The following is a 21904-nucleotide window of genomic DNA, read 5'->3' on the forward strand; positions in this document are numbered from 1 at the left end:
AGATTGAATTGAACTGGTTCACCCCCCACCCCCGGGTTGGAAAACGCTTACTGTCTGTGTTTTGGTTTTGTACTTTTTCCTCCAACCCCCCTTCCTTTTCCCCAACGATTTGTGCAGAGTAAGAAAGTGAGTGTTAAGACAGACTGCAGGGTTGGGACACATCTGGGTTCTTTATATATACTTCTTTGCTGCATTGCTGGTATTGAGCAGTGTGAGGAGTGTTTTCTGTTGACTGTTTGCCCCAAAACTGTAGTGAATATTATAGGATTTTGTTCTTTATTAACAACTCCAAGCCATGTAAAATAGGGAGGACATGCATGGGACTAAAGACTATAAAGAGAAGCTTTAAACAGATGTATTTGCCTTTCTGAGTTTTTTTTTGTGACCCTAAACAACTCCAATTGTACACAACTCTTTAAAGTCTTCATCTAAGCCTGTCATTATTATATTTAAGCATTTTTCCGGACTTAATACGCAGTTTTGACATGCTTCCTCAATCCTTATATTCCTAAAATTCTCAATTTGGGATCAATAAAGTACCTATCTACTGTATATATCTAATGGCTATGTTCTTCGACAGATTAATCCTAATAACTCATTCTAAATAATGAGTTGCCCTATCTTGAAATGCTCTTTGATCATCCCCAAAGCAGTCCTGAAGAACAACCCCAGGAGAAGCATGGTGATAATGAATGTCAGGTTTATTCTGAGGAGTTTCATAGAGGTGTATTTGCAGGCTTTAGGACCCAGTACCTCAGTCTGGGCCTGAAGCGGCCTCCCTCCTGCAGGAGCCCGCGCAGACACTAGTGCTGCGCAGTGCTGCCGCTCAGCTGATGCACTCACAGCAGACCCAGCCTGGATGTTATTTCCCCCCCTTCATCTCTGTTTTCCTCTGGTCCATTCATCATCAGAGCGGTGGATCATCCCCTGTCTTCCCCTCCAGAAACTTTGAGCCCCCCAAAAAATCTCCTGCAGGCTTCTTCTTTTTTTTTTTTGTGGAGAGAGGAGGGACGGGGGAGTTTGTTGTGAGGATCAGGAGAGGGATGATGTGATTCTGTGCAGAGACGAAGAGGAAGAGAGACGCTCCCCCACACCCCTCTCATAGACCCCCTATCTGTCTGGCTCTCCCCAATAACCCTCCTTTAGTCGAGACAGGCTTTATTTGGGGGAAACATGTCACAGACTAGGAGGAACACGTACTCCCGGGTGAGTGTGTACAAGGTGTTTATATAAGGTGAATGAATGACTTGTTTCTGTTGCATCTGTTCGATTTGTTTCACTCTGTCATCAGCTTCATAGTCGATGTTCTACTTTGAATAGAAAGGGTTTCTAATCCATTTCACCGCTGCATTCCTCCCTCTGAATTGTCGCCTCTTTGTTCGGCTCCTCTGGTTGAGGTTCTGTGACGCCTTGTGTCTGTAAAGCAGGAGCTGATGTGTGACAGACAGGTAACAGGACCACAAGGCTTACACAATACATGAGCCTCAGAGGACTTCCTGTTCGTCCTGCAGCTTTCCTGTCACAGGGAGGGATGACATCAGTGCTTAAGCGGGTCTTTCATAGTATTTTATTCCTAAATATCACAGAAAACTCCTTATTCCTCAAGAATACAGTCCTTCAAATAGATTTATTTGACAAAAAAGGGTTTATTTGTGCTGCTATTTTAAGTAATGTTGAACTGTAGAAATATTGTTAACAAGGAGTGACAATTTGATATTTTCTTCCCCCTTGTGTCGTTTGGCGCGTTATCTTCAAGTTTGTGATGTTTTAATATCTTGTCTTATGTGGATCCTAGGACATAACTGTTATACCAAATAGGGATCCTACATAAAGTAAAACAAAGTTTACCTATGGCTCGGGATATAGCCAAGATGTTGATTAGAAAATGTCATGACTTAGCATTTTTTCTAGTAGTTCAATTGATACAAATGTTAAATAACCACATGGTAAAGCCAATGTTTGTATACAGCTGTTTAATATGACACATTTGAATGTTTTCCTCATTTTATTACGAACTTGGGGCAAAAATAAACATATCAGTGGAATGAATCGACTATGTTTGCAGGCATGCACACACATGGAAAGTAAACAGACTAAGACAACACATTGATTTCATTTGAGCCCAGTGTATGAATCAAAGACTGAAAGCAAAAGTCAATCTTCTGAGGATATTCCTTCAAAATCTTACACATTGTTTGAGTAAATATGTGCTTGTTATCATTTAAATGACGTTATTGTGTATCCCGGTACCTAGAGGTAAGATTTGATCGCATTACCATTCCATTGAAAGAGGATAAATGATCATATCAATGGATCGCCCTGCCCTTATTTAGTCTGCATTACAAAATCCATTTCAAACTATCTTGCATTTCTGAAGCTTAGTTTCTGAGATAACAAAGCCATACGTTTCCTGAGCGTCTTCATCAGAGCACCATGAGTTACAGTGCAGTAAATGAGGCTGTATCACTGTTTCTAATCCTCTTGTGTTCTAAGAGTAGAGTGGCACTAAATAATTCAGCATGCCGTCATCGGGTCTGCCGTGCCTCCACATGGCAAACAGGTCAGAGAAATGACAGAACAACCCTGCAGGCTTCATTACAGACTGACAGCAGAGCATGACTTTAAAGAAGGCATGGACTGAAAGCTGAACGGACGTTTGAGTGAAGATCGCTCACAGGTGCAGGTGAAGTCTTCCTGAAGTACCGTAGAGCAAGACTCCTCTGTGAAGAACTGAAATAGAAATTACAGCTTTATTAAAAGATCTTGACTGTGACATGGTGAGGACTTCACAATGACTCAATGATTTGCTGCACACTTGTAAAGCTCTCATATTTGTCATGAATTATAAGCATTCAGCAGGATTCAGGCTTTGCTTAACTGCCGCTGTTGGGAAAGGCATGTTTATTTATAGAGCTCATTAAAGGCTTTAATAGGAAACATTTATAGCATTGAGACGTAGTGCATATCTGCACAGTAATGTTAGCAACGAATATAATCTAAATGTTAAATTACATTTGTTTTTATATGTAAATAAAAAGGAGTGAGATGAACGGCTAAGACTATATCATTTAATCTCTCGATAAAAATACATTTCCGACAACATTTCTGGATATGAATATGGATGTGTGTGCTTCTTTATATTCCTATATGTTAGATAAACACGAGGGAGTTGAGGGGATGACATTCGATATGTTCAATAAAACAGATTTCTACAGATTGGAATTGAGCATTGCTGAATTCACAATAAAGTCAAAAGATATTAAGTCTAGTCGTTTTGAGACCTTTGAATACAGAAATGTTCCGTAGCAGAAACTAATATTGTATCTCTGAGTGGGAAGTCAAGTATTTTGTGCAAGTTGATGTAAAAAACAAGTGACCACATGTTCCCCATGTCACTGAGAATATTTCTCTTTATTTTTATGAATGTATTTTCGTCAGTAAATCCATTGTTCACAATTAGTTTGACAAATGTAAATCGAGGGAGAATGCTTCTTAAGGAGTGACGACTTCTTTGAGCTTATGTTTAAAAAGCACTGAAACAAAGCGCTCTTATTCCACATTCCACCTTTACTTATCTGGGACCTAATGCTCACACTGTGTGCAACATGGACGGCTGACCTTTAGTACCTGCACGTTTAACCAGATATTTTACCTGGACATATTTTTCCTCCTTTACAATTTTCTTTTGTTGTTTCTTTTCCTCTCTGTCTCTACTGTGAATCTGCAGGGTATCGCTCACTGGTTTCCCAACATGTGTGAACAATGCTGGTTGTATTTATTGTTTGCTCTGTAAAATCTCAAGAAGCCCAGATTTAAGTCCAATGTGAAGTCTTGAGATACCTTGTTTTGTCAGTCAGATATTCACTTTAGTTTGATATTAAACAGAGGAAATATCCATATTGGACAGGCTGAAATAATTTTTTCATTTAATTACTTAAATGTTTAATCAATTAGCTGAATTATTAGCAAACGGCTCATTATTCAAATATGACAACTTTATTTTTCAACTGTAAATTCACCACTATTATTTAAAAAACAAAATAAGGGCTTGTTTTATTGACGTGTTTATTCAAAATAAATGAATAGTGGCTAATGTGTTTTAAAATGTACTATTTTTCATAGTGGCAACAGCCTCAAAAACGGAAGGAAATAACAGAAACTTGTCAACACTTGAGACTTTGAGTAGGATCAGAAATAAAGTAGCTTTGATAACGTGAGCACAGAAACCTGCAGTGGATGAAACAGATTCAAAGACTAAATATAAAGATTATAATTGTTGATTTAAACACCAGTATGTTGCTGCGGTCCGAGTCATTGTCCTGCCTTTCGTTTGATCTTTTTGCAGTGACTCTGCAGTACAGAGACAGAGTACGGTAAGCTGAAGGAGAGTCAGAGCTGGGTAATAATATCTGCTCCTCTCTTCTGCTGAGTCACCATCACTTCTGGGACATCACACTGTAAAGTGGGTTATGCAGGATTATTTGAACACAAAATATAGCATTTTGTGTTCAAACGTTTTTATGTGTGATTTGTTCTCCATGTATCCGAACTGCTGTATGAAACCTCAGCTGATTGTTGCCTTGGTGTTATCAGAAAGGCTAGAAAACAGAAGTAGTGTTTGCCTTGACATTTAGAGTCCTACACAGCTCAGTGGGTCTGCATAACAGTTATAAAACTACCTTGTTCATTCTTCGAAGGCCATCTTTTATCCCATTTAAAATGTTCAGGGTCAGAAAGACCGTCTTGAAAGTTTGCTAAAGCCATTTGTGTTTGCACTTTCATAAAGTTAAACAACTTGTGATGCACTACAAAAGAAAAACTGAATGGTTGAACGTTTTCCTTTGTGCTTTGTGCCGCCTACCCGACCTTTTTAGTTTTTATTGAAGATGCAATCATCCTGCAGAGCCACAAAAGACTTTATAAAACTGGTTTCAGAGGCGGAGGAGAAGAAGACAAAGTAAACCTACAATTATATGTATATTCAGAAGAGTACCCCCTTTTAATTGTACAAATAAAATCACCTTACCCAGTGATGGTGTGACATGAATTCCTGTTTAAACACTATCTGTGTGTTCTTCCTCACGCAGACCACCAGCAGCGGCAGCAGCAGGATGAGCTCGGACGGGGGCGGGCGGCCCGTCAAAGTGGGTTCCCTGGTGGAGGTGATCGGGAAGGGGCAGCGCGGCACGGTGGCGTACATCGGCAACACCCTCTTCGCCTCTGGAAAATGGGTGGGGGTCATCCTGGACGAGGCCAAGGGCAAGAACGACGGCACGGTGCAGGGCAAGCGCTACTTCACCTGCGAGGAGAATCGAGGGATATTTGTGAGACAATCGCAGGTAATGAATGCTTAAAACCCAGAGATTGAAACTGAAGCAGAGGGTGACGAGCCTCTGTCTTTGTTTAGTTTAGTTTCTTACTTTGCGAGATTGTGATTTTTGTTTAGATTTTGTTTGACGCAGTGTGGGGGTTGATGTTTTCCTCTGTGGTCTGCACACTGCCAGCCTTTTCCTGCTGCTTCAGGCTACATGTTTGGATGTTTCCTGATTGTTTTACTTCCAGAAAAACACTGCAAAGTTCCCCTGCATATTTCATTACCATAGGGTAATCTATGGTGGCCTGGGGACAGTTATACAGCCAAAGAAGATCAAGCCCTTTTTTTCGTCACTGCTTAAATAGAGTCAAAGTCTCTTGTGGTGTTTGCTTTTAAAAGATGTATATATTGTGAAATAGCATACTTTTATATGGATGCATCCACAAAATCTGAGTACGGTTTTAAATATTGATTGCCAGGAACTAATTTGAGACAAAAACGAAAACATGTCCAAGCTGTTCTTCTTTGCTTTCCTTTGTCGCAGCATGCAGGTAAAAGTCTTTGCCAAACTGTCTTTCTCTCCATCTGTCTGTCTCAGATCCAGCTGTTTGACGATGGAGCCGACACAACGTCTCCGGAAACGCCTGAGCCCAGTACCGGCAGGATTCCCAAACGAGGTGACCGGACACACATGATAACAAGTTTGTCCTTTTTGTCCTCATTCACTTTTAGTGATTAGTATTCTGCAGGACACAAACACACACAAAAAATGCTCAGACTAAATGTAATCATGTCCCTCATGACCTTTTCGAAATGGAGGGTGTCTAGGGGACATAGGGGCACACTCACAACACTAAACAAGCAAGGGAAGTTCTGCAATGTGAGAGCACTGTGGAAAACGCATTTCCTCTTTTGACATCAAGGGCAGACACAGGTGAAGAGGAACAGATTTGATTAGTTACAATGACCATGGAAAACAGGCAGTATCTAATGCTGTCTTTCAGTTCATTTAGAAGAAATCAACAGGCACAAATAGACAAAGTTAGTGAAGTAAACACCTACATGTTAGATGTTTACCTTTAATCTGAAAGAAAACTTGTTTAGGAAGTAAAATAGCCCAAACTTCTCACAAATAACCAGTGCAAAAATCCTGTATTTTGTATCTTGTCTTTATGAAAGCAGTATGGACTGATGCAGGGCACTGACACCTATTTTAACTGACAGGATTGATCCTTTATAACTGGTTTGAACAAGGCCTCCTTGAAATGAATACATTCTGAAACAAACTTTTTTTAGCTTTACAAATAAGTACATTAACAGCTCAGCCTTCAACTCTGCAACAAATCACTTTCATTTCTTAGGAGATTAACATTTTAGAACAAGCCTCTGCAGAGTTGGTGCCACACTCTGCTCGACGCTCACCATGAAACCAGCTCCTGTAATGAGATCCTTACTGAAGCACATTTATATTTCAGGCCTTTAGCAGAAACTCGACACCCCTGTGGGTTACAGTGGGTGAACACCAGGGGTTACACTGCCTTGCTTAAAGGGAAAGGTTGCCAATGTTCATGTGGATATCCAATCGGTGTTGATGGTTAATGTAGTTCATCAAAGACCTCAGTGCTCGTTATATTGACATCTCTCTTTGATTTCAACACAAAATAAATTGCTTTCATTTTCCACTTCTGGTCACCAATATTTCTGTTACTCTCTCGAGGACAGAGCTGCTGTTTCCATGGTAATGCCTCTTTGCTGCATCATTAAAGGGGGGGTGATTGTGCAGAGTTTTTAGTTTAGTAACTTCCTGCCGCAGAGAGAGAGGGCAGAGGAGACACAAAGCAGTATTCTGGGAAACATCAGTCGTTTTTCATTTAAATATTGTCACCATGAAATGCAACCCTGTAATCGTTTCAAGGCTTCTCTTTTTTCAAATGTGTTTAATTACATTTACATGATTCAACATTTTAAAAAAAGAAGTTAAATCTTAGCTTTTCAAATGTATAACTTACTTTATAGCGTGAGTTGGTCATTTATAAAAAATACTTTTTGTCAGTACAATATTTTAGCCAAATATTTGTTGCTTCCTTGTCTAACAGTATCGCTGTCAAACTATCTGGTGCAATGCCAAAATATAATGTTGGCCTTAAACTGTAATCTGTGAATACCAGGATGTTTGTGGAACTTTATACCTTGTAAAAAAATAATTAACACCGTGATAATATGAAAGCACGTCACTCACTTCCTTGCTTCCCCTTTTTTTTAACCTCCTCAGAGATCCTGGAGACGCCCAAGTCCACCAAACTGGTGAGTCAAAGTTCCCCTGCAGGAAGTCGGGAGGTGATATGGCAGCACACACCTGTACACACACACACACACACACAACTGGACACACACACCTGGACTCACGGCTGGACACACAACTGGACACACACCTGGACACACGGCTGGACACACAAGCTCTGCTGTTTTTAAAAATGAGAATTCACTCCTTTCTGACATCCTCTTCTCACAGGTGGATTTTGTAGTAACTGTGTAACACTGAAAATCTGCAACTTAGCAGGAGTAATATTCCAGATACATGTACTGTAATTATAATGAACCAAATTCTTAAATACTATAGATATTTCGCTTTTCTTTTATAGCCTTAAAGTGTGTCAAATAATCTCTCCTCCTAATTGATAAAGAGATTGGAAACACACGGTTGCAAATCACATTTGAACAATCTTTAAAAAATCCTGAAATTGTGAGTTAACCAAATAAACAGCCAAACAAAACCAAATCAGATATTTTGAAATCCAAAGCTGACATTTTCTTTAGTTTCAATGTCCGACCAGCAGATGGCGGTGTTTACTTGTAACAAATATACTGGTTTATTTGTTTAGTGAAGGAAGAGCGCCCCTGAGAGATTAGTTTAATCTTTTAAACTCAAAATAAATCAGGGACTTTCTTTCATTCATTTCTGTTATAACTGAATGAATCAGGGCCAAAAAAATGTCACATCGATAATTCCTAAACATTGAAAGCTGTCATCACATTAGTTTAATGCGCAAAATCTCAAAAAGCAATTTTTTCTCATTTTATTTCATATTTACTTGGGAGATTTAAAGACATTATCCTAAAATTGAGAAACTCTGATGAACGTATTTGATTTGACGTTTGACAGATCAAAAGATGAATCCATTAACCTATTAAATAATCTGCAGATTAATCAATGTTAAGTGTTTTTCACTGAACTCTTATATAATATGTGACTATTTTAATAGCAAAGCAATTGTGTTTGACACATTATGAATAGGATTTTTCAGCGTGCAGTTTGTGTGAAAATGAACTGAATGAAAAATCTTGTGTGGAAGTGAAATGAGGATTGGAAAAAATGTGTATCAGATGAAGGTCTTTCATCCACAAACGAAGAGCACCGACGACCCCGTCACTTCCAGCATGACACACTCTTGACCTCTAACCTTCACCCTCCCTTCCTTCCTTCCTTCCTTCCTTCCTTCTTTCCTTCCTTCCTTCCTTCCTCACTTCCTCACTTCCTCACTTCCTTCCCTTCTTTCCTCCGAACACGCAGCGAGGAGTGAAGCCCAAAAAGGTGTTGCATGTTTCTCTAACCTCTGTTTAGTGTAATTTTATGACTGTAGCTCTTGAATGGCCTCGCTGCTGCATGACGACCGGGCGTACTCCCCTCATTTTACCCATGAGCCCTTGCAGCTCACCATACCGCAGTCTGTGGCCATGTTATCGAACGGCTCTGTGTTAATGTGAGCGTAAAGATCAGTGTGTGAATGGCTCATACATTCGTCTGCTCTCCGTGCAATTTGTAAAGCATGCTGGAGTCTTGGCAGCCGGTGCCATGCTGACACATGTTTAATAATGATTACAAGGAAATGTACAAAATGTCGTCATTCGTAGTTTATAGTTTTTTGTATCAGTCAAAACTGTCTTTGTCTATATAAAATGTATTTTACAAAAACCTTTTTGATGCATAGGGACTTATAATGTAACAAACCCAGTTCTCCAGTTCAGATCTTTCTATCCAGGTAGGTTTTCATGAATTTTGGAAGAAAGACGACACGTTTTGAAGTAAATATCCTTTCTTATTATGCACGTAAGCCATTAAGAAGAAACAGAAGTGACTACACAGAGCAGCAGTGGGATTCAACACTTAAAATCAACACACAATGTTGTATTCAATCATTGAGTTCAGAAGTCCAGCTATGATATCTTGCTTCAGCTGAACATATATGAAACAAGACATCATGTGACTTTAACATTTACTGTTGAGCCACACATGAACCCATCGTGTGATCCGTGTTGACAGTCCGATACTCTTTTAAAAATCCTCCTCCGCTGAGTCATACATGCAGGTAAATGTCAGACCATGCCCCCCCGCCTGCAGAGAACAGAGCTGCTGCAGAGAATTGATTTCCTGTCAGCTCCAATTTATGGTCTCCTCACTTTCAACCTCAGGAGCTCAGATCAGTCCCAACGGGGAGGCTTCAATGTTCTTTACTTTCCAGGTGAAACTAAAGGATTGAATGCCTTTTTTTGATGCTTAAAGTAAGATGTCTTTGATGGATAAAGTGATAACTCCGTATGATTTATGTGCTTGCACTGCGGTCGGATGCAATAAACTTTTTCAGCTTGACAGCAAAGTATCTGAACTTCACGCCTTCTCTAGTTTCCCCGCGTCCCGTGCAAAGGAAGTCACCGCTTTGCTTCGTCAGGTCAGGCCCAGCGTGATGGTGATGCTGTGTAAATGCTTCCTGCGCAGTAATGTTATCCTCCTGTTGTCCCGCAGTGTGTGTGTGTGTGTGTGTGTGTGCTGGGAAAGCAGCAACTCGATACCTCCGCTCCCATCTTCCTCTCTGCCTGTGCGGCTGTCTCCCTGCATCCCTTCAGCTCAGAGCAGCACTTAGCCTGTGAGAAAGATGATTAATATTTCAACAGGACAAACGTCTCTGTGCTGCTCTGTAATGGATACACAAAAACACTTTCATTTCTGCTCCAGCACCCTGAAGAACTGCTACTCATAGGAATCATTTCTTCAATATAATCTTCAAAAGACACTCATCACAGCTAGATGTTTTATTATACTACCTTTATTGAGTTACATCTCAGCCATCTTGAATTACTCACCTCATGCACTCAATGAAAAGTCTTTTAGCTTCAGACATCAGAGTAGCCCGATTAGCGCGCGGTTAATCAGAGTATTCCCTCTGAAGTAATCTGCTTACATCGCCTCGCTCCTCCTTCTGTTAGCGCAGAGCGATTAGTGGAGCTGGAGAAGATACTACGAAAGATACTACCATGGGGAAATCACACCTTTAAAATAACTTCTTGCACTAAAAACATATTTTACTACAATCAGTATTACATCTAAAGCGGAATACCAATGCAGGTTTGAGTCTCAATCGTCATTGTTATGATACTGCTGGATCTTTTAAGTCATTTAACAAACATTAACGCTACTTGTGTTCTCCTTTAATGAAGACGTAACCAGTATTGAACAACTTGGAAGTACTCAGACATTGTTCCTAAATATAAGAAGCAGTATCACAATGTCACTTTACTCTCTTACCTATGACATTACTGCATTTAAAACCCTATCAAAATAAAAGTACTATTAGCAAGAAATATACTTACTGTTAAATGATGCAGATTGGCTCCATTTCATAACCATAAATATAATGGTATTGTATTTGTTGATGCATGAATGTGTCCATCATCTTAATGTTGTAGCTGGAAACACATGTCTGTATTGATCTCAATTTAATGAACAAAGACCCAACATCATCGATGCAAGTAGAAAATATTGGTGTGCTTTTATTTTGAAATTCCTATGGCATTCCACGCACACCCTGTCCTTCAGAGGAATACCAATTGTCAAATCATATTTAAGTTACTTTGTGTGTTCTGATTGAAAACATTTCATATTAAATGGGGCTATAATATCTTCTCATATCAGGTGAAGCCCCCTGAATCAAGTCTGTATCGTGGCAAAACGTTGTGGTATTAGAAAATCACTCCCTAAAAAAATCAATATAGCACTGTAGCATGATTACACTTCTGATTTGCACCCCTGATTAAAAAAACCTCTTTACTTTGTGACACAGATCACATGTCCTCATTGTTTTTACCGCCTCATTTGAATAATCAGCCCATAAGCGGGCACTGCTATTGTTGCTAGGTGACAAGAGAGGTTTGCATCAGCATTGCTGCTCATTTTTCTCCCTTATTTCCTCCGTCTCACCTCCTCCCCTCCTGTCTGTCCCCCGCCCCGTCATACATCGTCTCACTCCTCCCTCCCTCCCTCTTCCTCTCCCTGTCTGTCTGTGGTGATGAGAGGGGGGAGGGAGGGAGGAGGCTGCACAGTGATGTAATGCAGGAACAGGAGCTTGGCTGACAAATCACAATAAGCAGAGAGAGAGAGACAGAGAGAGAAAAAAGGGAGGAGGGAGGAGAGGAGTTTAGGGGAGGCGAGGCGTCTCCTTGGAGCAGTAGCAGGTCTGAGGCTTTCGGCAGAAAGATGTCCGAGGCTTAATCAGAGCAGAGAGGCAAAAGGGAGGCGAGGGCTCCGGTGCATGGACTATGAGACGGGGGACATAAAGGAGGACGAGAGCAGGAGGACGGAGGAAGGGAGGGGGAGTCTGGGAAAAAATCTCTGCGGCCATTTGCACTACTGCAGCTTCCCGGCCTGAGAGTCTGTCTATCTGTCTGTGGATCGAGCATCTCTAGCTGTTTTACCACCTTCCTCTGTGTGTGTGTGTGTGTGTGTGTTTCCTGGTAACTGTGTGTGTCTTCTTCTCTTGCAAATATGATGAGACAGACTCCTGCAACCCGGAAGGTACAAAACTCAATCTTATCGTCCTCATCTGTGGGGATGTTGTTGTTATTGTCATCCATGCATTTTGTTTTATTGGCCAGAGCTGCTGCTTGGAAGTTTCCGTTATTCCTTTCTTTTTTTTGGGTGGGAATACCCCTTTTTTAAAATTCCCTCTTGAATCATATTTTATACTCTCAATGTGGAAGTAGTCCCTGCAGCTTGCTCTTTTTTAAAATCTTTTTGTGAGCTCTTATTTTTGCAGGATTATTTCATGCCTTTATATTTTGTGTGCAGAAGCTTTCTTCAGTTGTGTTTCTGTGCACACACGCTCCTGTCTTATATTTGGTCTCATGTTGCAGAAGCCTTTCCAAAGTGTCCTTTTTTTTTTAATGAGTTGAATGTCTTTTCTTGCATCAGAGGAGAATGAAATGATTTCACCGTTGGTTACAGATTAAGCAAACACTCTGATGTGATTTCAGGCCGGTTTGGTATCTGCAGCACGCCGCTATGGCTGAAGAGGCTGTCAGGTCTTATTTGGTACAGCTGTTAGCTCTGGGCTAATTTCTGCTGAATGGTCCGGCTCTAATCCAATAAAGAACGATAACTGCTAGCCAAACCGACGCCATGCCCGAGCTGAAGCACAGAGAAGTAGTGTTGGAGAGAGGAAGAGTGAAGGAATTTAGATTATAGATTTAGAAATGAAGTGTCAGCACAGACCGGCTTTACAATCAATTCTATCATCATCATAAGGCGAAGTTCTGTGTGGCAAAAAATGATATAAAATTACCTATATTTCCACTTTGAGCTGTTATGGCTATTTGTTTGCTGAAGGAAATATAATGTTCTGTAATATTTTGTAATGATTAATTTTAAGTAATTTATTAAGTTATTAAAGCTTTATTTTATAGGTCAATAAATTCCTCCTCATTTTCTTTCTTTGTATGTTTTTGTAATTAATCAAAACAGGAACTGTGTTCAAATTTCAAAACGAGTGTTAGCTTTGATTTTTTTAAAATAAGCAAATAAAAATTGTAACTTTTACATTACCCTTTTTTTTTATTAGCACTCGTTGCTACTTTTAGTGCTGCACAATAATGTCCTGGTTCGAAAGACACAGATCTAGAAACTATCTAAATATAGTCAAAATTAAACATCCAGGCCCCGGCCGTGGCGCGACTGGCTGGGGCACCTGCACCGTACGCCGGCGACCCGGGTTCGATTCCCGACCCGCGGTCCTTTCCGGATCCCACCCCGACTCTCTCTCTCACTCTCCACTGTCCTATCCGATTAAAGGCAAAAAGCCCCCAAAGATATCTTTAATAAATAAATTAAACATCCAGCAAATAACATAAAATGAATATCTTTTGATTCTTTCAAATATAAAACAAAATAGTGTCACAGTATAAGTTTATGCCTTTGCATACTCAGAATACATTTTGGGATTGTCTGTACTTTCTTTTGAGGATCGTCTTTTGTGTCCTCTGCCAAAGACTCGTTAAAACAATGTAACCCGGGTCTGCAGGACTGACGAGTGTGGATATGTCACTGTGTAGCACGTCGCTGTGCTGCAGGATAACAAGCTATTATCCTGCAAGTGCATCAGAATCGAGCCTCATCTGTGCGAGACACAAAGCAGTCATTTAGGTCACGGCGGCCGTGCTAGTCAGAGCGAGCATGTTGAGGGTTTGTCTGTCACGTGGGAGGAAGAGATGAGGCCCTGGAGACCGGCGGGCACTAGAGAGATGGAGAGCAAAAACAAACAGAGCAGAGATCTGTAGGGATGGTGCTCAGTAATGAACCCATTGTGCTGCTTCTTGTTCAGTTTCATGCATCCATCTTGTGTTTCTGTGTGTGATTTCTGGTTAAATATCTGCCTTGAAATACTAACCCTGCGTGTCTGTTTTCCTTCCCTTCCCTCCTCTCCTTCTATCCTCCTCTGCTGACCCTTTGACATTTATCTCTTCCTCCTCTTCCTCTTCAGACCACTACCAGAAGGCCCAAGGTGAGCCCGGTTCCTCAAAGTCTGCAGGGCTTATCTGTCACTTTGAATTAAAGGCTGGGCAACATGTTATTATTATATAGATGTCGCAATATGAGACTAAATATGGTGTTCAGAATTTTGGATATCGTATTATCATTAATAAGCGAATTGCTGTGATTTAATTTTCACTTTTTTGTAACTTATCTTTACTCATTAAGTTATTATATCCACAATTATATGATAAATGATTTGTTATTGTGCAAATGTTTTATTAAAGCTGCCAATACTACAATTTTAACACGATATTGATCATCATATTTGGTCAAAAATATTGCTTCATTTGTTTTAATCCATATTTCCCAGCCTTATTTGGTTTAGTTATATCATGTGTGCTCGTTGTCTCACTTCAGGCAGCAGTGTGTATGTTTGTGCGAGTGTTGCAGTAGTGACAATACGTCGCCGCCCATGATTCACAATACATTTTATTTCGGTCAACAGCACCAATATTTTTGTATTTTCATATTACTGTTTACTTTCCTTCTTTTTTTTTGGGGTCCATTTCCTTTCCCTCACATTTGTATTCACAGGCCACACACTGTTTCCTGTCCCACAAACAGACAGCAGGTTTAGTTACTGTTGCTTTTGTTCAGTTTTGTCCTTTTTTTTGTTTTTGTTTCTGAGCAGTTTGAAGCATATTAACTGCTTTGTTTGCTTTCTAATATTTATTCTCAGTTTAATAATGAGCTTTTGTTTAATTATCTCCTAAATGAGTATTTAATCCAAGATATTATCCACATAAAACCTCCATTATGGCCACCAAATCATAATCGAACAGATGTTTAAACCCAGTGGGCTCTTCTCTTGACTTCTGCAGCAGCCCACCCGAACTGCACCAGGGAAGGGTGCCGCGTCCGGCTCGGCCTCGGCTTCTGCGGGCGAGATGAGCAGCAGCGAGCCGAGCACACCGGCCCAAACCCCTTTGGCTGCTCCAGTCATCCCCACCCTCCACTCCCCTGGAAACCCCCCAGCCCCGGTCCCCAGCAAGGTTAGTTATCAGCTTTAAAACATCGCAATTTATAAACAGTAAGAAGAAAAAGCTTTGTGCAATGAAATTATGACAAGGTGCTTCCACCAGCAACTGAGAGATTTTACACATAGGAAAAAGGTGACTAATGCAAGCTTTGAGGAAACATTTAGCCTTATATTCACACATCTGTAATCAGGTGGGATGCAGACAAAGAACAAATAAACATAGCACTTATTCCAGTGTGAGTTAGTGAATAAAACACTATACATCTTTGGTTAAATCCTGCACATTTTGAGAGTCCACTACAGGGTTTATTTATTGTTTAAAAAACGATTTACAAGGTGATGGTGAACACAAACTCTGTCCACAGCACAGCAGTCTCTAGTGAGATTGTTATAGCAATGAAATGAAGTATACTGAAAGAATATAGTATGATTGATAATTGGAAATGAAAACATCAGATTCCATGTTGGTTGTGCTGTGCAGACATTTTAAGAAGTCACCATTTTATTATTTTTTTGCATCCGAACCATAGACTGTGTAGATCTGAACAGAGCCTATTAGGATTTAAGTCGACTATACATTGAAATTATGAGTGCATTCAACAGCTGTGTTTATCTGACTAAAATCACTGAGAGATTAGAATCATCTGCAGAGATTAAGATACTGCAGAAAAGCAAAAACACAAATATATGAGATGTGGGCGCAGGACTGATCCCTGAGGGACTCCACCGTCACCACTCACTTATTTACATGATTAAATATTGCTATATATACAAGAAGAATGAAGATAAAGTGTCTACATGTGAGGCTGCTGCTTCTCAGAAATGAGACGAAGCAGTTCATAGTGGCTTATGTCAGACAAGCATCACCTAGACGTTATTTAATTGAATCCTGCTAAGCGTGACTGTCTGTGCTCTTTCCGTTAGTCCTAAACTGCGCACAGGTTGATCCGCAGGTGATAGAGAGAAGCAAGATGTGGTTTAAATGTTAAGTTAATTGTCACAGGTTATCACATTTAGTTAGTCTGCTGCAATCTAGTGTTACATTTCAGGTGGTGATTCATATTCTATCCCCTCAGGAAGACGTTCCTATGGAAACACAGGTGCAGTCATGTGGCGTGATGTTTTTTGTTTTGCACTTGATATTAAAGTTGTTGTTTTTTCTCACTAACACTTTAACAAGCTGTCAAAGGTGTGACTGCCTGTATTAAATTGGTGTGTGATGTTCCTCCGTCTCTGTTCACAGGCTGGATTTATGTATTGGAGGTTTAAATTTAGATAGGCAACGTTCGATGAGGCATGTGTTTGTCGTGTCGCCAAATGTATCCCCTCCACAGGTGGAGTCACTGCATGGCAAGGGAAATGATAGCGTCCTTACGCGTACAAATGTGAAAGTTGTACCATAGAGTTAAAGCTCTGTTGCCAGAAGCCATCATTTTGTGCAACAGGTGAAAAGTCTATATTTTTTTGATAGGGATTTTGTTTAAGGGGTTAAGGAGGTGGAGGGCTCTACCAATCAAGAGGTCGTTGGTTTGATCCCCGGCCCCTGCTGTAAACATACCTTGGGCAAGAACCCCCAATGTGGCACCTTGTGTGGAAGCCTCTGCATGTGTGTGTGAATCCTGACGCCTTGTATAAAAGCTTTGATTTGTTGCAAAGACCAGAAAAGCAATACATACTGTAAACGTACACCATTTAAGATATTCCTCCCTGAAGTAAAGGATTTATTAGCAACAAACATCTCATACTTATTCCTGACTTCAGAAGATACATTCATTGGTTTATAATAAGCCAAGATATTTTTGCTTTTACTTTTTGAAATGTGTGATTACTGATCAAATCTGTTCTTTTCTTCCCCTTGTCCTCTTTCTGCATACATCTGCCTTTCCATCCTGTGATCCCCCCCTCCTCCCCTCTGCTTTTCCTCTGTATGTGTCTGTCTCCAGGAGGAGGAGGCGCTGCGTCTGCAGGTGAAGGACCTGGATGAGAAGCTGGAGACGCTGAAGATGAAGCGGACGGAGGACAAGGCCAAGCTGAAGGAGCTGGAGAAGCACAAGATCCAACTGGAGCAGCTGCAGGAGTGGAAGACCAAGATGCAGGAGCAGCAGGCCGAGCTGCAGAAACACCTGAAGGAGGCCAAGAGGGTGAGGAGCAACGGGGGCGGGTTAATGTGCATGAGGAAGGAACTGGGATCAACCCACGCTATGGCAATACTTTTTCCTTAAGGCAGAATGAAAACCACACCCATGCAGCAGCAGCAACATCAGAAAGAAAACAAACTAAATATCGTTTTAAATTAAGAACTAAATATATTTAAAGATACAAGGGAGTTATAAATGAAACATATATAAAGATAAAGACATTTAGAAACTGAATTGAAGGTAGAGGTTACTTTTATTGTGTCTCCCATGGAAGAGAATTGTCTTTGAGGAAAGGACATTTCTGCATCAAGACCAGACATCACAAAGCAACAACAAATAAGAACACATTATGCAAACACAAGCCTGATTAAAAAGCAGCCACTTCATCTCTTGCATTCACCATGGTAATAAGTATAGAAAATGAAGGCATACATCCCAAGAAAATACTGATTATACATTCTCTTCTGTGTGCAGGAGGCTAAAGAGGCCCAGGAGGCGAAGGAGCACTACATGGAGGAGATGTCTGACACGGCGGATGCGATCGAGATGGCGACACTAGATAAGGAGATGGCGGAGGAGCGGGCGGAGTCTCTGCAGCTGGAGGTCGACTCCATGAAGGAGAAAGTGGACGAGCTCACCATGGACCTGGAGATCCTCAAGCACGAGATCGAGGAGAAAGGTACGGCTCAGATTAATTTCTTGAAATATTATTATTGTTTTTTTGTTGTAAATTTACCCATTCAAGGTCGGATAAATATTTATATTTTTCTTGTAAATTTGTGATATTTTTCTTGTAAATTCCCCTCTTTAGTCTCAGAGAAAAATTCAAGTTTTTTTCTTACAAATTAACCACTTAAAACTCAAAGAACGTCCACGTCTTCTGGATTTCTTGAAGTGAAGGGTGGATGTAAATGTGTTCTGTTCTTGGTGTGTTTTAATCCACGCAGAAACAAAAGGAGGTGTGTTATACTGTATATGACTGGAGGCTGTAGAGCTCAGGTGTGTTTCTGGGGTTTCTCTCCCAGGTTCGGATGGAGCTGCCTCCAGTTACCATGTGAAGCAGCTGGAGGAGCAGAACGGCAGACTGAAGGAGGCTCTGGTCAGGTGGGTTTGCTGAGACCTCCTACATACCATGATGTTAATGACTCTTATGAGACACTTTACTATTCACTTTTAAAAACACACCTCAAACCAGGTTGAAGTGCAGGTTTAAAAGCCACATTTTGTTGTTTCCTCTGTGTTTGTAAGACGTCACATTTTTCAGGATTTTGTTCTGCAGTGTTTGAGTATTATATTGGATCCAGATGTTAATGGTTTTATTTCCCGCTGTGTGTCAGGATGCGGGACCTGTCGTCGTCGGAGAAGCAGGAACATTTGAAGTTGCAGAAGCAAATGGAGAAGAAAAACGTGGAGCTGGACGCTCTGAGGAGCCAGAAGGAGAAACTGCAGGAGGAGAGGACTGCAGCGGAAAAGACCATCGACGAGCTCAAAGAACAGGTTGGTGTTTTCATATCTGCAGGACGCCAGAACCTGCCTCTTTACTGACTAGATAATTATCCTGTGTTTTTTCCAGGAACTTACTATTAATGTGTGAAGCGTCTCCCCCTTCTGATAATGATGAGCTCTGTTTCAGGTGGATGCAGCTCTGGGGGCGGAGGAGATGGTGGAGATGCTGACGGAGAGGAACCTGGACCTGGAGGAGAAGGTCCGGGAGTTGAGGGAGACCGTCACTGACCTGGTGAGAGATCAGTTCATTTAGTCCAGGGTGATCCAATATATTATAACCAGAAAAGATACAGTGGTGTATTTGGTAAATGCTAAATCACTGTGTGGCGCCTGTCCGTAACAGGACAGTAGTTCCTACAGATTCATCTACAGAACAGAACGTAGTTACTCATTCCTAAAGTCTGACCCGGCTTGTTGTCTCCTGTCGTCAGGAAGCTATAAACGAGATGAACGACGAGCTGCAGGAAAACGCCCGGGAGACGGAGCTGGAGCTGAGGGAGATGTTGGATCTGGGAGCGGCGAAAGTCCGAGAGTCGGAGAAACACGTTGAAGCTGCGCAGGAGACCGTGGCCGACTACCAGCAGACCATCAAGAAGTACCGCGAGCTCACGGCACACCTGCAGGTACGGAGGAGACGTTTAAAGTCAAGGCACAAAGTTTGAATAAACGTGTGTCAGTGTAAATATCCGTCTTTGTTGGTTGTGTTTGCTGCAGGAGGTGAACAGGGAGCTGACCAGCCAGCAGGAAGCCTCCGCTGAGCTGCAGCAGCAGCCGGCCGCAGAGATGTTTGATTTCAAGATTAAGTTTGCAGAGACGAAGGCCTATGCCAAGGTCAGAGACCAAAACAGCTGTGTTGTCTGAATAATGAAACGTTTTCAGGGGTGTGAGAACTTTAAATCAGCCTAAATATCCAGTTTTATCTCTCTTTGTTCCACTTTTTACCTCTAACTGTGCTTCTGTATCCATTATGCAGGATCTGTATATGATTCAAATGTCTGTACCTGAGTTTTAAAGTGTAATGTGTGTTGTGATGTGTTCAGGCGATTGAGATGGAGCTGAGGAAGATGGAGGTGGGTCAGGCTAACAGACACGTCTCTCTGCTGACCTCCTTCATGCCCGAGTCCTTCCTGCGTCACGGCGGGGATCACGACTGCATCCTGGTGCTGCTGCTCATTCCCAGACTCATCTGCAAGGTAATCACGCCACAGGTCGCTCAGTAACATACATGAGGATGCTGCTGTTAAAGGGAGCAGGGTCCTGATTTATTTTACAGAAAAGACAAACTAACCCCAAACTGCAAATCAATGCTTATCCTTTTATGTACATTTGTTGTATTTTGGTATAATGTTGAAACGTGTGTGTGTGTGTGTGTGTGTGCAGGCGGAGCTGATCAGCAGGCAGGCGCAGGAGAAGTTCGAGCTGAACGAGAGCTGTGCGCAGCGGGCCGGGCTGAAGGGAGCGGCCGGAGAGCAGCTGAGCTTCGCTGGAGGTCTGGTGTACTCGCTCAGTCTGCTGCAGGCCACGCTGCACAAATACGAGCAGTACGTATACCTTCTTTATGTGAATGTAACTATCAATACAAATACCAAATTCTAATACTGTGTGTGTGTGTGTGTGTGTGTGTCAGGGCTCTGGCTCATTGCGGTGTGGACGTCTATAAGAAGATCGGCGCTCTGTATCCGGAGATGAGCGTCCACGAGCGCTCTCTGGACTTCCTGATCGACCTGCTGCACAAAGACCAGCTGGACGAGACCGTCAATGTGGAGCAGCTCACCAAGGCCATCAAATACTATCAGGTACACAAGGACATACACACACACACACACACACACACACACACACACACACACACACACACACACACACACACACACACACACACACACACACACACACACACACACACACACACACACAAACTACTAAGAGAATTTCTACTTATGTCTAATAAACGTGTCCGCTCTCAGCACCTGTACAGCATCCACCTGGCGGATCAGAGCGAGGACTGCACCATGCAGCTGGCTGATCACATCCGAGTGAGTAACACATAGATGAGGTTATAATAATATTCAAATAACGGCCGTGTGTCTAACTTGCTTCCTTTGGGTCCACTTCAGTTTACCCAGAGTGCTTTGGACTGCATGTCGGTGGAGGTGGGGCGTCTGCGGGCGTTCCTGCACACGGGTCAGGAGAAGTCGGACCTGGCCGTGCTGCTGAAAGACCTGGAGACGTCCTGCAGCGACATCCGGCAGTTCTGCAAGAAGATCCGCCGCAGGATGCCGGGGACCGACGCTCCGGGAATACCGTCAGCACTCAGCTTTGGACAACAGGTAACCATGGAAACTAAACCTCTTATCTGATTTTGACATACTCTACTAGGACATTTAATGGAGCACACTATGGCTTACACTGAAGCTTACTTTGCTGTATCATTCAGGAACTTAATTCATTGTGAAAGAGATGAAGATGACCGAACTGAATTCCAGAGGTTTTTTCTATAAAACTAATATTACTAACTATGGTTACTCTGTCGGTGTTGTCCTCTGGCGCTCAGGTATGCGACACGCTGTCAGACTGCAGGAAGCACCTGACCTGGGTCGTGGCGGTGCTGCAGGAGGTGGCAGCAGCCGGAGCTCAGATGATGTCTCCTCTCGGGGAACAGGAGGGACTCGTCGCCGTCAAACTGGAGGACGTGGCCTTCAAAGCCGGAGAGCAGGTAGACACCAAACCTCACTTTATCTGAATTGGAAATATAAGAAAAGAAACTGAACAACAAAACCATAAATGATGATGATGTTGATGATGTTTCTTGAATACCTTTAGTGTAGATTGCAACTGATTCAAAGTAAGGTATTATCCCGAGTAATGACTATCACACTGTTATTTTCAGATCTATGGATCTCAGAGCGTCAACCCCTACGATTGTCTGCGGCAGTCCTGCGGCATGGTCATAGCCACCATGAACAAGATGGCCACCGCCATGCAGGAGGGAGAATACGACTCAGAGAGGCCTCAGAACAAGGTGTGTGTCAGGAACCAGCTCTGTGTGTTGCTGAGCAAAATGTTTCTCATTTCGGCATGAATGGAGCAGGATTTAATGTTCCTCT

General features: G+C 41.9%; 1 protein-coding gene across 7 annotated transcripts in view; it reads left to right on the forward strand.

Moving 5' to 3' along the window:
- Nucleotides 1–21904, forward strand: part of dctn1b (dynactin 1b) — a 28282-nt gene that overhangs the window by 2139 nt on the left and 4239 nt on the right. For 2 of the 7 annotated variants that reach the window (XM_063908980.1, XM_063908981.1), the window contains exons 1-23: nucleotides 905–1206; nucleotides 5088–5339; nucleotides 5913–5991; nucleotides 7587–7618; nucleotides 8886–8906; nucleotides 12144–12161; nucleotides 14122–14142; nucleotides 14996–15166; nucleotides 16230–16253; nucleotides 17097–17294; nucleotides 17766–17970; nucleotides 18317–18395; nucleotides 18629–18788; nucleotides 18925–19029; nucleotides 19229–19420; nucleotides 19512–19628; nucleotides 19838–19990; nucleotides 20178–20338; nucleotides 20425–20593; nucleotides 20765–20833; nucleotides 20915–21127; nucleotides 21352–21513; nucleotides 21688–21819. In XM_063908980.1, the coding sequence (XP_063765050.1) occupies nucleotides 1174–1206; nucleotides 5088–5339; nucleotides 5913–5991; nucleotides 7587–7618; nucleotides 8886–8906; nucleotides 12144–12161; nucleotides 14122–14142; nucleotides 14996–15166; nucleotides 16230–16253; nucleotides 17097–17294; nucleotides 17766–17970; nucleotides 18317–18395; nucleotides 18629–18788; nucleotides 18925–19029; nucleotides 19229–19420; nucleotides 19512–19628; nucleotides 19838–19990; nucleotides 20178–20338; nucleotides 20425–20593; nucleotides 20765–20833; nucleotides 20915–21127; nucleotides 21352–21513; nucleotides 21688–21819 (2766 nt within the window). In that variant the 5' untranslated portion in view covers nucleotides 905–1173. Of the gene's footprint in view, nucleotides 1–904; nucleotides 1207–5087; nucleotides 5340–5912; nucleotides 5992–7586; nucleotides 7619–8885; nucleotides 8907–12143; nucleotides 12162–14121; nucleotides 14143–14995; nucleotides 15167–16229; nucleotides 16254–17096; nucleotides 17295–17765; nucleotides 17971–18316; nucleotides 18396–18628; nucleotides 18789–18924; nucleotides 19030–19228; nucleotides 19421–19511; nucleotides 19629–19837; nucleotides 19991–20177; nucleotides 20339–20424; nucleotides 20594–20764; nucleotides 20834–20914; nucleotides 21128–21351; nucleotides 21514–21687; nucleotides 21820–21904 lie in introns of those variants that run through there. The other 5 variants (XM_063908983.1, XM_063908985.1, XM_063908987.1 and 2 more) reach the window with 4 other exon arrangements.

This window comes from Eleginops maclovinus, chromosome 19 (genome assembly GCF_036324505.1).
Source record: "Eleginops maclovinus isolate JMC-PN-2008 ecotype Puerto Natales chromosome 19, JC_Emac_rtc_rv5, whole genome shotgun sequence".
NCBI lineage: Eukaryota > Metazoa > Chordata > Actinopteri > Perciformes > Eleginopidae > Eleginops > Eleginops maclovinus.